This window comes from Lemur catta, chromosome X (assembly GCF_020740605.2).
Source record: "Lemur catta isolate mLemCat1 chromosome X, mLemCat1.pri, whole genome shotgun sequence".
Lineage (NCBI taxonomy): Eukaryota > Metazoa > Chordata > Mammalia > Primates > Lemuridae > Lemur > Lemur catta.
Genome location: NC_059155.1, coordinates 21294532 through 21312132, shown reverse-complemented (window position 1 = coordinate 21312132; position 17601 = coordinate 21294532). Strand labels below are relative to the sequence as shown.

The 17601-nt window shown below is 40.6% G+C and overlaps 1 protein-coding gene across 1 annotated transcript; it reads left to right on the top strand.

The window, feature by feature from the left end:
- Window positions 1-7345: 7345 nt before the first annotated feature.
- On the top strand, window positions 7346-13637 carry LOC123628170 (rhox homeobox family member 1-like). Its single transcript, XM_045537821.1, has 3 exons — window positions 7346-7923; window positions 9601-9646; window positions 13510-13637. Exons 1-3 carry the CDS (start codon window positions 7346-7348, stop codon window positions 13618-13620), a joined length of 735 nt encoding a protein of 244 aa, XP_045393777.1. The 3' UTR covers window positions 13621-13637.
- Window positions 13638-17601: the final 3964 nt, after the last annotated feature.

Genomic DNA, 17601 nt, shown 5'->3' with positions numbered 1-17601 from the left:
AAGGATACAACAACAACAAAAAAAAAGAAAACTACAGACCAATATCCTTTATGAATATAGATGAAAAAATTCTCAACAAAATCCTAGCAAAATGAATTCAGATGCTTATCAAAAAAATAATCCATCACGACCAAGTGGGCTTCATCCCAGAGATGCAGGGATGGTTCAACATACACAAATCTATAAATGTAATTCACCACACAAATAAAAGCAAAAAAAAAAAAAGACCATATGATCCTCTCAGTAAAACGCTTAACAAAATAGGCATAGACAGCACTTTCCTGAAAATGATACAGGCCATATATGACAAACCCACAGCCAACATCATACTAAATGGGGAAAACCAGAAAACATTCCCACTTAGAACTGGAACCAGACAAATTTGCCCTCTATCACTGCTTCTATTCAACATAGTGCTGGAAGTCCTAGCCAGAGCAATTAGACAAGAGAAGCAAATCAAGTGCATACAAATGGGGGCAGAAGAGGTCAAACTATCTCTCTTTGCAGATGATATGATCTTATGTTTAGAAAACTCTAAAGATTCTGCTATGAGACTACTGGAATTGATAAACAAATTCAGCAAAGTCTCAGGTTACAAAATCAATGTACAGAAATCAGTAGCATTCCTATACGCCAACAACAGTCAAACTGAGAACCAAAGCAAAGACTCAACACCCTTCACAACAGCAACAGAGAAAATAAAGTACCTAGGAATATATCTAACTAAGGAGGTAAAAGACCTCTACAGGGAGAACTACGAAACATGATGAAGGAATAGCAGAGGACGTAAACAGGTGGAAAACCATACCATGCTCATGGGTCAGCAGAATCAACATTGTTAAAATGTCTATACTACCCAAAGTGATCTACAGATTCAATGCAATCCCTATTAACATACCATCATCATTTTTCACAGATCTAGAAAAAATAATTCTACGCTTCATATGGAAACAGAGAAGAACTCGTATAGCAAAAGCAATCTTAAGCAAAAAGAACAAATTGGGAGGCATCAGTCTGCCAGACTTTAAGCTATACCACAAGGCTATAGAAACTAAAACAGCATGGTACTGGCACAAGAACACAGATATAGACCAATGGAACAGAACTGAGAACCCAGAGATAAAACCATCCTCATATAGCCATCTAATTTTTGACAAAGTAGACAAAAACATACACTGGGGAAAAGAATCCTTATTCAATAAATGGTGCTGGGAAAACTGGATAGCCACATGTAGAAGACTGAAACAGGATCTGTGCCTTTCAACTCTCACAAAAATCAACTCACGGTGGATAACAAAGTTAAACCTAAGGCATGATACTATAAAAATTCTAGAAAAAAATGTTGGAAAAACTCTTATAGACATTGGCCTAGGCAAAGAATTTATGAAGAAGACCCCAAAAGCAATCACAGCAACAACAAAAATAAATTAATGGGATCTGATCTAATTAAGAAGCTTCTGCACAGCCAAGGAAACTATCACAAGAGCAAACAGACAACCTACAGAACAGGAGAAAATATTCTCATGTTACACATCCGATAAAGGGCTGATAACTAGAATCTATATAGAACTCAGGAAAATCATCAAGAAAAAATCAAACAACCCTATCAAAAAGTGGTCAAAGGACATGAACAAAAACTTTTCAAAAGAAGATAGACTAATGGATAACAAACATATGAAAAAATGCTGAACATCTCTAATCATCAGGGAAATGCAAATCAAAACCACAATGTGATATCACTTATCTCCAGTGAGAATGGCCTTCATCAAAAAGTCCCCAAACAATCAATGTTGGCATGGCTGCGGAGAGATAGGAACACTCATACACTGCTGGTGGGACTGCAAACTAGTACAACCTCTGTGGAAAGCAATATGGAGATATCTCAAAGAGATACAAGTAGAACTACCATTTGATCCAGCAATCCCACTACTGGGTATCTACCCAAAGGAAATAAAGACATTCTATAAAAAAGACATCTGCACTAGAATGTTTATAGCAACACAATTCACAATTGCAAAGAAGGGGAAACCACCCAAGTGCCCATAAATACATGAGTTGATTAATAAAATGTGGTATATGTATACCATGGAGTTCTACTCATCCACAAAAAAACAATGGTGATCTAGCACCTCTTGTATTATCCTGGATGGAACTGGAACCCATATTATACTAAGTGAAGTATTTAAATAATTGAGAAAAAAGCACCACATATAGTCACCATCAAATTGGTTTTAAATGGTCAATACTTAGGTGCACATATAGTAATAACATTCATCAGGTGTCGGGCAGATGGGGTGGGGGATGGGTATATACACACCTAATCAGTCTGGTGTGCACCGTCTGGGGGATGGACACACCTGAAGCTCTGACTTGGGTGGGACAAGGGCAATATACGTAACTTTAACAACATTTGTACCCCCACAATATGCTGAAATTAAAAAAAATTTAAAAATAAAAAAACAGTAACAATGAACCTGAGACCAGGGTGGAGGAGAATATAATTTCCAGAGTTACCAATGTTAGGGTAAAGTTAGGGTGAGGAGCTCATGGCCTGGGTGGAGAAAGAATCTCAACACAAAGATTAGGATAGAAAGTAGTATGATGTTTATTGTACTTTTTCCCAGAGAGAGGGAAAATGGGCATAGCACAAGAGTAAAAGAAGGAGTGCTGGCACTGAGGTCAAGTAGCTTTAGGCATCTTATTGGGGTTTGTAGTGGGGTAAAGAAAAGTTTATTGTTGTAGGCTGATTAACAGGAGACAGCTGTAAGATGTCAGAGTGTCTGTTTCTCCTATTTTTTCCTTCACCTGGAGACGGTCTTATCTGGCAGGACTGGTCTGGTCAATGTAAAGGAGGATTTACACCTTTTTTCTGTGTGTTCAGCTCTTCTCAAATGCTGTGAACACATGCTCATCAGGGGTTTAGTTAATCTTAAAAGACAGGTGATTAATCTCAAGAACAACGAGTTTAAGGTTAATGGACCTGCGGTCAATCTTGGAGACAGGGCCGGGTGCGGTGGCTCACACCTGTAATCCTAGTACTCTGAGAGGCTGAGGTGGGAGGATCGTTTGAGCTCAGGAGTTCAAGACCAGCCTGAGCAAGAGCTCGTCTCTACTAAAAATAGAAAGAAATTATATGGACAGCTAAAAATATACATAGAAAAAATTAGCCGGGCATGTTGGTGCATGCCTGTAGTCCCAGCTACTCGGGAGGCTGAGGCAGGAGGATTGCTTGAGCCCAGGAGTTTGAGGTTGCTGTGAGGTAGGCTGACACCACGGCACTCACTCTAGCCTGGGCAACAGAGTGAGACTCTGTCTCAAAAAAAAAAAGAAAAGAAAAGAAAATCTTGGAGACAGTGAGTTCGGTAGTTTATATTTTTCTCTGTTACCTAGTTTATTGGAAAAGCTGCCATTTCATTCCCCCATTGGCTTTGGTTAAAATTAATATTCTTATTAATAAACTTGCAAATTAGGGTACTTGGACAGAGGTGTGTTCTTTGATAGCTTCTTCCTGGTGCCTAAGGGTCATGGGATGTCCCTGCCTGAGAAAGTCTATTTGAATCATTAAGGGGAAGGTGTTGAAAATGGATGGTCTTAAAATCAAGAGTAGAGAGAGAATGGGGGTTTTGATGGAGAGAAATAGGTAGGGCCTGAATTTGGTTTTGTATGAATGTTACCAGATAGTGGAGAATATAGGGTCCGAAAATGAGTACCAAAACAAGAGCCATTAGGGGTCCTAGGAGAGGTGTTAGACAAGAAAATTAAGGCCACACATGGAAAGAAGAGTTCACAGTTCTGAGAAGTTAGAGGGCCTCTTGGACTGTAGGCAAATAAAGATGTTACGGAGTGGCCGTAGTGGGAGATATGGACCAGTAAGGTTATTATTAGGTTCCCAGCATGGGCAAAGGACAGACCAGCCTGGGATGTAAGCTGGGCTATGGCGACATTCATAGAATAACAAAAGAAGTATAAGCAGGAAGACCAGGGCAATAAGAAGCTGTACATACTACAGCATATTATTGAAGCTCACGATTTTGGGCTTCTGTCAGGTGAATCAGAGTCTGGTATTGGTGACGGGCTGGCAGGTGTAGGCTGGTGGATTTCCGGGGAGCTCATGGAAGATCAGTAGGTTTCAGTTGGGAGAAATGAATCCAGGATGGAATTCCCAGAAGTTTGGCTGCAGTGGGAGTAGTGAGAATTATTTGAAAAGGACCTTTCTATGGCAGTTGGAGGGGCCCCATTTGTCCTTGAAGATCCTTAAGTAAAATCCATTCTCCAGGCTGTAAATTTTGTGGTCCCTTTAAATTAAGAGGTTGAGGTTGGGGAAGGTGAGTATTTGCATATTTCCTAAGAAGTTGTCGAATTAGCTCTACTTCTGGCAAGTAAGTACCAAGTGGGGTTGGGGAATTGAGGCAAAAGATGACAGGAGAAAAAGACGCCCATACATAAGTTTAAAGGGGCTAAGAAACAAAGGTATCCTAGGAGAGATGTGCAGTGTAAACTAATTCCATCCCCCAAAATCAGCCCTTACAATCTCACACACCTGCCTCTTTCATGATAATCCCTGGGCCTAGAGGGAGGATGTTTGTAGTTTTAGTAGCAGGGCTTTGACAGTGATTAACAAGTTTGGGCCAGGTGGGATTCAATAGTTTTAAATCTTGGAGATATCAGGTAAACATTGCTATTTATGCAATACTTGTCATGACTCTGGAAAACAAAGCATGAAAAGGGCACTTGAATTTAGCAAGAGTGTTTCTAGGGTCATGAGTGAACAGTATAATATAGAAGAATGTGAACAAGAAAAACTAGTACCTTGAATGGGGGAACAAATGACTCTTAGCAACAGCATGAGAAATTTTTTGACCATATTAAATAATTTAGAAATATCAAGAAAAGTCAAGAGTATACATGTAATTTCATTAAGAGCAAATTAATATTTTAAGAAAACTGTTGTTTCAACCAAAAGCTTCCTTTTTTAATTATAGCCAACTTGATCACATACAAAATTCCTCCATAAATTCCCTTCTATGAACCTTATCTACAACATACTTAAGACTTATGTTTTGTCCTAAATTTCCCTTTTCTTAAATAACCGGTTATTTAGGACAAAAAAATTTCCATACAAGGTCTTTGCTCATACAATATTTTTGCTCTCCTTTCTGTTTAACCTTTCTTACCAAAAATATATTTCTATATTCATCGCCTTTTTACATTTCTTTAGTCATTCACTTAGCCAAATTGATAATTAAGAGATTTCAAAAGGCAAAAAAAAATATTTTTACTTTTTGATAGAGAGGAGACTCGGCTTCCCAAAAAATCATAAGACCTAGTATAGACAAAATGAAATACAAGTTAATAAGGAGGCAAACTTAATCTGTTTATTTTCTTTCTTTATGCCCCCCTTTTTTGGTTAGAATTAATATTCTTATTATATCATATGAAAATCTTATTCAAAAGAGAAACCCAAATTTTATCACTTTCCTCAGTTTCAAGTGAGAACTGGCTGTTTCAAGTATCCTTGAATTAGTGAAATCATAGACAGTGAGTTTTACCTTAATACCAGTAACCTAGCAACTGCAGTTTTAAAGAAGGAAGATAGAGAGCTTGACAGACTGTGTTTTAACTCTTTAGTGGCAGATTGACCATTTGAGTTCTGAACTTTTCTTGATGTAATTTGTCCACCAGTTTAAACATGTGTACAAGAACAGAAATTTAAGAAGTTTCAAACACAAGTCCAGGAACACTACATCATTTAAGAATCTTATGTCAAACCAAATGGTACTATAAATGATCTGTTCTAGGTCCAAATGGCATAAAAGCCCAAATGGCAGAGACAGAGGATCCCCAGTGTGTACACACATAACAATTTTAAAACTAGTTTTAATTATCAAAGGTTTCCAAAGTCACATGAACTAAAAGACATTTGAGTTCTTTCTTATGTTCTTGATAAAACTCAGCCCCAAGATCCTGCTCTCAGAGCTCCCAAAAGTACAGAGGGGTTTGATTTCAGCATTATTGCAAATACTCAAAGCAAGTGGCCTCCTAGCAAATCATTTTAGCTTAACTACTAGCCTGTGCTGGATTACTGGTTGCTGGATATGAAGGGCTGGTTCTAAAGATATCTGCAAACTTTTCTCCAAGGGATAGTGTGAGGTTTTTCTTCACTTCTCGCTCCCTGCCCATGCCCAAACTGGCAGGCATCCCACTAAGTTGGTCGTGGCCATCTCAGCTGCAACATGGAGTCCCTATTCTGTACACACACTTCCACGCACCCTACCCGCAAGCTTCTTGCAAGCACTGTCTCCATTTTATGACCTAGCCCTCACGCATGCACACACCAGCACAGCAGGTCCCATTCACCACAACTGGCGGAAACTATTAATGGGAAGCCAATATTGGGCATCTAAGGGATAGCACTTATGCTTTGAACCTGAGGCAGGCATGTTGTCACCTGGACCAGGCATCACAAGAGGATTGGACTCAGCTGCTGGATATACCTCTTGTCCCGACCCAGGATCACTGCAGATCGCAGCCCAGAGTCTGCAGGGGCATGAAGCCTCAGCCCAGGTGAAGCCACGGTGGTACCAGTTACCATAGCCTGGGAGTCGAGGACTGGGAAGAACTTCATGGTCAGTGCTTGGACCGCGACAGATGCTCCAATGAACTCCAGGGAACTACCTTTCCCTGGGACAGCAGAATGTCCTTGTCTCTGCTGCTCTCGGTTTGTAGCTCCTGACCTCTTCCAGCATGCCCAGCCTCAAAATCCCACTTCCAGCACCCAGGGGAGGATGACTGCTCTGCTTTCAGTGTCCTTGCTGGAACTCCGAGCAAGCAGCCCCCTAGTCACTTATTTCAGCTTAATTAATACTAGCCCATGCAATGTGTGGCCTGGCCATGGAACATTCTAAAAAATTTTACATGAGAAGCCCTATGGTCAGTGTGAGGTCTTGCCCCACTTTCCTCCCCTTTAACCCCAAAATCGGCTTATAATCAACCCAGCACAGTACCTTCCTCAGGGTAGTCATTCCACCCAAGTAGGGAGTAGTCAACAAAGCTATAAGTTGGGGCCCCCATCCTGCACATGCGTATGCCCCCACTGGCGCCTTTGTTCTCCACACCGCCGCTATTTTTTTGGCATGTCTGATCACTTGCGCGCCTAAGCAAGTTCCACCCACTGCAACCGGTGGTACAAAGAAAGCCAATAGGAATCGTCTAAAGGGGAGTGATGCGGCCTTGACCCTTCCGCAGAACCCCTGTAACCAGTATCAATCCGAGGACTAGCTCCACCCTCTGGCCCTAGCTCTGGCCCCAAACCACAGAGTTTGTGTAGGCGTGAGGCGTTCCAGTCATGGATGGTGGGCACAACTACCATGATGACCCCCGCTACTACTGCCTGGGGGCGTACGAGGTAGAAATAAGAGCCAGACCTGTTCTGGGTACAGCAGCCGAAGCAGGAGGTGTCCCTATTGGTGTAGGAGCTCATGACCTCATGGTCGACGTGAACCATGAGGTCTACTTCAACCATGGTGGCTACATCGACCCCGATGGCTACATCGACCCCGATGGCTACATCGATCCCGATGGCTACATCGACCCCGATGGCTACATCGACCCCAATGGCTACATCGACAATGATGCCTATATTGACCATGAGGAAGATGTGAACGACGAGGGAGACGTGAACCCCGATGGCGGCAGCGGCGGCGGCGGCAGTGGCGAGGGTGATGGCGGCAGTGGCGGGGGTGACGAAGGCGACCAGGAGCCCGGGCAGGAGCAGCTGGAGGAGCCAGCCCAAGCTGCTGAGCAGGATCCGCAGCCCCGGAACCGGCGCCGCCGTCGAATCCAGCGCGTTTACTTCACAGCATTGCAGCTGCGGGAGCTGGAAAATGCTTTCAGATATACTCAATACCCTGATGTGCTTACAAGGTAAGTGGCTTACTTCAGGAGGCGCCCAGTTCTCTAGGGAGTTTGGGTTAATTTTGAGACTTCTTTCTCTCTCCCAGTTGTCCGCCTCCTCCCCCCCCCCCCCCGGGGAAAAAGCCACTGGGGCTCCTCTCCTGCCTTTGTACTAGGTGGGGGATGTTTTCTGGGCATCAAAGTAAATATTTTCATGCAGTGTTTACATGAATGAAGTCTGGAAACTGCTTGGGGGCTTTCTTTAACTTATGGTAAAATAAACGTAAACATAAAATTTACTATCTAAACCACTTGTTAAGTGTGCAGTTCAGTTGCGTTAGGTATATTCATACTGTTGTGCACTAGATCTCCAGAACTCTTCTTATCTTGCCAGACTAAAACTCTATGCCTGTTAAGGAACTCCCCTTTGCCCCTTTGCCCCAGCCCCTGGCAACCACCATTCTACTTTATGACTCTCTGATTTTGACTACTCTAGGTGCCTCATATAAGTGGAATATGCAGTATTTGTATTTTTGTGACTAGCTTATTTCAATTAGCATAATTTCCTTAGGGTTCATCCATTTGTGTTAGAATTTCCTTTATTTTGAAGGCTGAATAATATTACATTGTGTATATCTATATATATGTATAATATATATCAGATTTTTTAATCATTCAGCTATGAAGGGGCATTTGGATTGCTTCCACTTTTTGGTTATAAATAATGCTGCTGTAAACATGGATGTAAAAATATCTTTTCAAGTCCATGTTTTCAATTATTTTGGGTATATACCCAGGTATGGAATTGCTGGATCATATGATAATTCTGTGTTTAATTTTTTTGAGGAAACTCCATCTTCTTCTCCATAGTAGCTGTACCATTTTACATTCCTATCAACAGTATGTGGGGGTTCAAATTTTCCCACATCCTCACTAACACTCATTATTTTTTGGTTTTTTTGATAGTAGCTATCCTAATGGGTGTGAGATGGTATCTCATTGTAGTTTTGATTTGCATTTCCTCAGTGATTAGTGAGGTTGGGCATCTTTTCGTGTGCTTAGTGGCTATTTGTATATCTTCTTTGGAGAAATATCTCTTTAAGTCCTTTGCCCATTTTAAAATCTGTTTGTTTTTGTTAATTGAGTTGGAGGAGCTCTTTATATATTCTTGACATTAACCCCTTATCAGGTATACAATTTGCAAATATTTTCTCCCATTCTGTGGGTTGCCTTTTCACTTTGTTGATTGTGTCCTTTGATACACAGAAGTTTTTAATTTTGATATAGCCCAATTTATCTATTTTTTATTTTATTGCCTGTGCTGGTGGCCTGTTTTTATAAATAAAATTTTATTGGAATTGGAATAAGGAGAATAAGTACTGTCATGCAACTGCAGTGTGGGATCTTTCCTTTATTTAAAATTTTGATAATTTGTTCATCGCAGATTTTTGCATTAATTTTTATTTATTAAAATAGTGCATTAAAATTATTTAGTTTGATTACCAAGTTGTTAATACCATTTTTAATTTTGTGATGAGGGCAAACCATTTCTAAATCAAGCCTGGAATTGGGAATTACAGAAAAGTATATACTTGGGGGAGTTGTGACAGGAGATAGTAAATTTAAAAACAACCATGAAACGTAAATACTATATTTCATTTCATCCACAAGTTCAAATACTAAACATTTGTGGTTTTCTCTACACAGACGGGAGCTTGCAAGACGCATGGGTGTGACTGAAGCAAGAGTGCAGGTCAGTAAACCTGTAAAAAGCAGTATGGCAAGACAGCCATTCTAAACCTTACTTCAGAGTTTTGATAGCTTCTTCTGGTACGTTCTCAAGTTGATGTGTTTTCACTGCCTTTTTTCACTGGCAAATAAGTTTTGAAGTTGGATTTTTTGTGGGTGGAAAATGGGATACATTAACTCGAGCTTATGGTTCTTTCCGATTTCCCATTCCAGTTAGGGAACATGATTTCCCAAAGGAGAAAACAAAACAAAAAACTACTTGTCGTATTTCTGTGTACAAAATTAAATATATATATAAACATACATGTATACTTATATACATATAAAGTATGTACAAGTGTATATGCATGTGTCCAATAAGTAAAGTTCAACTCCTTATTACACTGGTATCCTTTAAGAAGCATTTCTGTGTGGTCATACTGGGGCTCAATCTGACCTTAGAAGTATTCAAGTTAATGCAAGGAGGAACAGGATTGTAAGAGGGTTCAATCATACTAAGTTATTTAAAGCCAGGCATAAGCACTTAGCTAAATGAATGAATTTATAAATATTGGGATGAGGGAGTAATTCACCAACAGAACACACTATATGAGGAACTAGTTAGTGTATATTTAGTTAAACCGAGACTGATGTAGGAAGATAGCTTAAAAGTCTAAGTGCCTGGTCCTCCTTTTGTTTTTAAGTTTTGGGTAAGGCAGTATAGAGTGGCAGCTCTAAACTTTATTTTTCTGAAATACTTTAATGTGTCAACCTGTAAACATTGTTATAATAGTCATATTATGGTTAGAATAGGGGAAAGATTTGTAAGCTTTGGAAATTTGTCTAAAGAATGAAACAAACAAAAAGAATAATATGACTTAATTTCAGTTGACCTAAGAAGGGTGAAAAGATTAAAAAAATATTACATATGGTCAAAATAGACCTTGAAGATAACACACAAATTCAACATTATGAAACTACTAAATGCCTAAGTGAGTACTATCTTGAGGAATTTCTATCCATCTAACGGTTTATTTTTCCATTTTGGTGGTACTATTTTGGAGAGGTAGGTTTTATGGAATTTGTTTGGGGAGGTGGACTTCATTTCAGGATAGATATGTACCTGTGTTAATTTCAAATACTTTTCATTTCTTTAGTCAGGGATGACTAATTTGTAGGTCATGGGATCAAATGATGATGTACTTGAGGCCAAAGAAAACCATAAGCTGTATCAAAATGATATTTGCAAAAAAAAAAAGCCATAAAAGAAAAATCAAGATTTACCCAGGCATGGTGGCACTCACCTGTAGTCCCAGCTACTTGGGAGGGTGAGGCAAGAGGATCCCTTGAGACCAGGAGTTCAAAGTTACAGTAAGCTATGATCATGCCACTGCACTCTAGCCTGAGCAACAAAGCAAGACCCCATCTCTTAAAAAAAAAAGAAAGAAAGAAAAGAAAAGGACAAAAAGAAAATCAAGATGACCTTTGTGGGGGTGAGGGGGAACTTTCCCTTTCCCCTCAAAGTTCACTGAAAGCTTAACTCACAATTAAGGCAGATTAATAAAAGAAAGAGGTTTATTTGCCATGTGCACAGGGAGAATCACAGACTGATTACCTTACCCACTATCCCAATAATGTCCCGAAATTTTTATATCTTCCTTTTAGAGGGGAGGGAGAGATGAGGAATATAGGCAATTCTGTTTAGGGGCAATAAATGGTTCCTAGGGAAGATGAATGGATGGGGAAAACAGATTGACTTGTAAATGATTCTCTTTGAAAATTAAGTTAACCTTGAGAGACAGGTATTATATTTAAAATGATTTGGACCAGGTCTGGTTGCATTCTTGATCTTCTTGCCTGCAATATAATGAGATAACAGGGAAGGGAAGAGAAGGCAAGTGTTCTTTTTGATGGGTTTATCTGGTTTATCAGATAAGGGGGAAAGCCCCTTCCAATGCCTATTGATCTGGAAGGGCCTTTAATTCAAAATACTCTTTATACCAAGGAGTCATATTTGGGTTCTAATTTCCTGAGCTCCTTCACCCTATTATTAGCTTTGCTGTAAAGTGCGTGTGTGAGTGCAGTGATAGAAACGCACAGCAGGTCTGATGGTGGGGTGTCCAGAAAAGCAGCCGAACAAAGCAGGCCACTGAGTGCAGGCATCCTAATACCAAGAGCTGGGCCCTCAGTCAGGCCTGGCTCGTGTTGGAAAATTTGAGAAGAGGTTGGGAACACTTTCTCAGACTGGTAAGGCAAACTCAGAGGAAAAGAAAAACTTAAGGTTTGGTGAGTTGCTTTTCCCCATCCCTCAGTTTACATAGTGTTTTCTCAATGGCATTCTGACGGCAATATGAGCTATAAGAAACAAATAAGGGGAAAGACAGAATGTTCTCATCTATTTCCAAACTCTACAGCATGAAATTTCCCCAAGAAACTTAATACACGGTTTCTCCCCTAGCTTTTGCAAATATAAATAGAACTATTTTATGAAACCAGTATTGGAAATACAGACCTCATATCAGCATATGCTACAATGAGTCCACTGTGCACTTTGGTTATGTTTATGGAGATTTGACCAATGGTACATCTGAATCGTCCCAAAATGAGCTCTATTACACTGGCCTTCTACAGACTATATAATCACGCAGCAGAAAGACCCCAAATCCTTAGATGCAAGAGTGAAAATGAGGCATCAGGCAGGGGGAGAAGACCCTTTGTGTCACTTAAAATTTTTAGTTTGGGAACTTCCATAAGGATTAAATACAATATAGATTGCATTAACTAGGACACTGAGAGCATAGTAATGTCTAACTGACAGGGTTTTTGTTTTGTCTGTTTGCATTTTAATTGTTGGCAGATACTTAGGGAGGAGCCATTTTGTGGCCTCTCCCCCACATTGCTGTTGACCATCTTCCTAAAATGCTGGTTTACCTTTTTGGCTTAGGAATAAGGGATGGGATTTGGATCTCCTGGTTGAGTAGAAAGGCCTGGGGGTCCCCCAGTGTGCTAGGCAACAGCAGTTCCAGTCCAGGATACTGGAACTGTAGCTAGAACAGAGTGAGCTGACCTTGTCCTGAGCCCAGGAAGGATGGGAGGGTACAACAGGTTGGAGAATGCACAGTTGACATTGGTGACAATGGCATACTTCTTTCCCCTAAATTCTTGGGTTGGCAAAGGCTTTTGAGAGTTTTAGTGAATTTGGGTTGAGTTAGTCTCAACTTTCCTTAATGCTACAGGCTAAAATATCAAGAAAATTTCTAGGCCTCCCTTACCAGAAGATGAATGATCCCCTAGACATCCTTGGAGGAAATCTGTCTAAAAATACAGCATGCTTCTTCGTATTGATTATTTACTTTATACTAAAGATGAGCTTTTAAAACAGGGAACCGTTCCCCTCAATGTGACTTTAAATGGGACCTACTTTTACCATGCCCAACTTCCCTAACAAACAAGGTGAAACTATTGAAACTATCCCTAGTGAGGAGGGGGCAGGAGGCAGCTGGAGAGCTGGTGGTCAACTGTCAGGATGCAGATCTTTCTTTACCCTGTTACCAGGCATTGAGTTAACAGCAAGGACCTGCAAAAATTCAGAAGCCAGACTTGCATCTAATACCTGGAAGAAAACACTAAAAACTATTAAATTAGGAGGAGAGAGACAAAGTAATAAGCATATTCTAAAGCTGGGCACATAGCTGGTGTTCACAAAGGGTGACCTGAAGGGAGGGAGTATGGTGTTACTTCCCTAAGGTATTTTAGCAATGAGGAAATAGCTTCTCCTGATGCACTTTAAAATCTCAATGGCATGTAAAGTTGCACGTTGTGTTTTTTTCTACTATGACATTAACTGTTCAATATACTAAACCAATACCTTTCCCCCTCTTATTATAGGTTTGGTTTAAGAACAAAAGGGCCAAGTGTAGGAGAAATCAGAGGGCATCAATGCTCAATAATGTACCACCTGCTGTCGTGAATCACGTTATCTTCCTAACGTTCGATTAGTCCTAGAATGCCATCCTGCTTCAGGAGCCAGATTGGAGATGGGTTCTTCTGGTGCCACTGACACCTGGGCTGCCCATGCTGCCCACGCTACCCTTATCTCCTCTGCACTTATATTATCAATAAAGATGTGAATTCTCAATACATTTGTTTTTGTGTGCCAATTGTGGTTCATAGGGTATAGATAAAAATTGTTAAGGAAATGCCATTTAAACAGAATGATAAGGAGGTCTCCTTTCATGAGATGACATCTCATGAATAGGCCCTGCACATCACAGAAGTTTTCAGGTGCCATGGTGAGTTTGCACTGACCCATACATTCTTTTCTGTCCTTGCCCTCCATTGTGCTATCCTGATCCCCACCCTGCCCCTTTAGGACCACAAATATGGGCAAGAAGAGGTGTGACAGGTCCCTAGTGAAACAACAGTGTATTTCTAGACAGGGGTGAGTTCCATTGATGGTAATTAATTTGGTCTGAACCCTAGACTCTAAGAGAAACTTTCTCAGAGGCTGCTCATAGTATTTAGGAAGTTGGCAGCTGAACATTCAACCAATATGCTCCAAATTCTGGTCACTCACCTCCCTTTTTGTGAAGGACATAGGGGAGTAAAAGTCATTCTGGCCTATGGTCCTGCCACTTCAAAAGAAACACGAGAAGAAATTTCATGAAGGCCAGAAAGATGCTCCTCTGCCTCTCCCACTGCAAGCTCAGGAATCATATTGTACCTTCCCCAGCTCATAGACAGATGAACCCTCCTCCAAATGTATTTTGTCACCTTCAACATCCTTGAGAGAACTCCACTTCCTGCTGATAAACACTGAAAAGGGACCTCTTCATTTAGTGTTGCTCAAAGCAAAAGTAAGAAGATGGTTCCCCGAGTAATGCTCCAGAATAACCATTCATTGCAAAAAGCAGTCATACCTCTGCTTTTTTCATGAAATCTTCTTTGTGCAAAACTGCCAGGATAAAAAAATAAAACAAAAATCAGGTTAGGAGGATGAAGAAGACAGGCCCGCTTTTTTAAAGCATAAAGTTCTTCTCAGTTGAATCTTTCTTTTTGAATAATCTTTAGCAATGTGACTCTTCTTTAATGAAGTTTTATGTTAAAAATGATTAATTATTGACATCACAGTCATAGTATAAAGTGATTGCAGTGACTACAAATAAGGTACCATGGTTATACCAGAATATCCTCTCATGGGGGATACTCAAAGACCAGTTTCACAGCACTTATGTTCCCAGTGTGAAGGGAGGCTCTGTTTCCTTGGGAAGGCATGTCATGGTGTCCACTAATTTTTATTCCTTTCTTCTTACTTCCTTTTTCACTTGTGGTTGTCAAATGTCAGCAAAGTGGTTGTGTGTTACATGGGGCTTCCACAGAGAGAAGGATGTTATTACTACACAGAGGCCCCAGGCCCTGTTGGGAAAATCCAAGAATATACCTGTGTATGCCCATTGCCACTCTCAGAGGATGATCATGAAAACAAAAAATTCTTATTTCCCAGTGATAACCATTTTCTTTCTTCTTAACCATTAAATTTCTCAATGCTTTAAGCAGCCTCAGAACTACAGGGTCTATACAAATAAGCTCCAGGACACCATCTGACCCAATATTGACACCTTCTCTGCTCTAGCCATGGCTGAAACTAAAAGCCAGAGTGCTCAGCACAAATCTCTCAGTCAATCTTCATATCCAGTCCAGCACACACTAACAAAGAACATTCTTTTTCATGATCAGGCTGCCTGGAAGAACAGGGAAAAAGTGAATAGCTTTCCCAGAAGTGGATGGTGTCTTCAAGAGTCATATATACTGTTAATATTTTTTTAACATGCCTCTGCTTCTTTCAGGAGCCAGATGTATTAAGGCAGGGTGGTGGTGTAAGGCAGAAGAGATAAGCAAAACATTGCTGCAGATTATAATTTACCCACAGTCTAGTTTTCAAAGAGAGAAGTCTTCTAAAATTAATCCCACAAAGAGCACTTCTCTTAAAATACATTTCAAATATCCCAAAGGCATTGATCAGAAATTTATTCTAATGTAAGGTAATAACCTTGTTTTATAAAAATATCTTTAGAAACTGGACACCAACAAATATGCTGACCCAAGATATGTTATCTTTGCAGATGTTAGTTTTGGGTGAAAAATTATAAATATAACATTGTGAGGAGTACAGTAGATTCAGCATTTTGCAGTAATCTAATAGTTCTCAATGTGGTCTTGCTTTCGAAATTTTGTCACAGTGAAGAACACATGCCAGTAAGCTTTCAAGATACCAAGGTTGATGGCCAAACTAAGTAGGAAGAAAGTGTGAACTCTTTGGGAGGGAAGCTTTTGTGATTAAAACTAGATTTGTGTAACTTGGTTCTTGATTCAAACAAATATAATAAATCATAACCTTGGTGATCTAACTTGGAAATGCCTGAAAATCAAAATTCCAAGCAACTACTTTAGCTACAAGTACTTAGAGACAAAGGGCAGGGGGAAAGGAAGGGCAGAAATAATTCTTAATTGGACAATACAAGAGTATGGTCTCTCCAGGTAGATGTGAAAAGTTACCTTTCAAACAAAGAGAAGAGTTACTATAAATGTATACAAAGTAGGGAAATGGAGTTTAAGTTGTTTTCAAAAGACAAAAAATACATCTACTTGTTTTCTATCTGGCATAACCCCCAGCTGGAGTTGCCCCAAAAGCGGTGGCATGGGGATTCCCACAGGGGACTTCCTCAAACCATCCACAGATGGGGCTGGTTGGGATTCCAAAGAAAGAAGCACTAAAGGCCAGGGTAATCAATCCAAATTACTTATTAGGAGAACCTACATATAAAGGGGGATTCAGCTTGCTCATGATGGACAGTGAGACAAGAGATGTTCTACCTAGGTATGTGAGAATTGAGGGGCTTGGGTTATGGAGTTTATATGAGGGTTAAAGAATTTGGTTCAGGGTTTGAACTAGTTTCTATGTGTTTAGCAAGATTTTTGATCTTTCAGTGTTTCAAGCAACAACCTAAATAAGTTTACCAGTTCCTGGGATTGTTCAAGGCCTTGGTTTGGGTTCAAACCTGCAGGGGGAAATATGTTGCTGGCCAGGTCACAGAGCAGTCAAGTTCCACTGTGTTACTCAGTCAGGACACAGAAAAAAACTGGGAGACCCTGTTACAGAGGGAATGGCCTGAAAAAATGGCAAAAATATTTTCTGTCTCTTTAAAACATCCCCGAATCCTTTTTGAAAACTAAAACCTGCATCCCTGCCTTGGGCAAGTGGTTGGGAGGGGCAGGGTTATGTCTTTTGTTCTTTGTGCTACAGGACATGGCTCCACGGAACTGCTGGCCCTGCTCAGACCTGGCAGGCAGAGGTAAAGGTCCTGGAGGTCTGGGTGGGCCTCTCAGGTGGCAGAGGTCATGGTGTTGGCTTCCCCAGAGATGAGATGGATCAGAATCATCAGCTGTAGTTGAACAGCAGTTGGCTGAAGCTGAATGGCCTTCCTTTGAAAGCTCTGTATTTGTGCTTATTGGGAGGATGATGGCATTTCAGACAGGAGTCTCCATCCTCCTCATTTTCTGGCAAATTAATAAATCTCTTTCCTTCTCAAACCATTTGTTCTTGTTCTGATGTGGCCTCGAGGACAAGTGCTGAGCTTTCAGTAACAGATTTGGGGTCCCTGGGTGGGGGCATCAGCTTCCCAGTAGAATGGAACCCTGTAACTTGCTGGAAGAGGCAGGGAGCAGCTCTGGGTGAAGCCATGGGCAGGAAACATGGCCTTTTCAGGTAGGAAAGAAAGGGATTCTCCCAGCGGCTGCTGGGACCTGTTTAGCTCTGGGAAGTCCTGTCTGTTTCTCCCCAAATGAATACACCTCTGACCAACCTGAACTAAGTTGAAGGGAAGGAAACAGATTTGGGAAGCATTGCAACAGCCACGGCCATTTGTAAGCAAAGTTCCCCAGGATGCTTAGACCATGTTTCCACCCATATGGGGGTTTTCA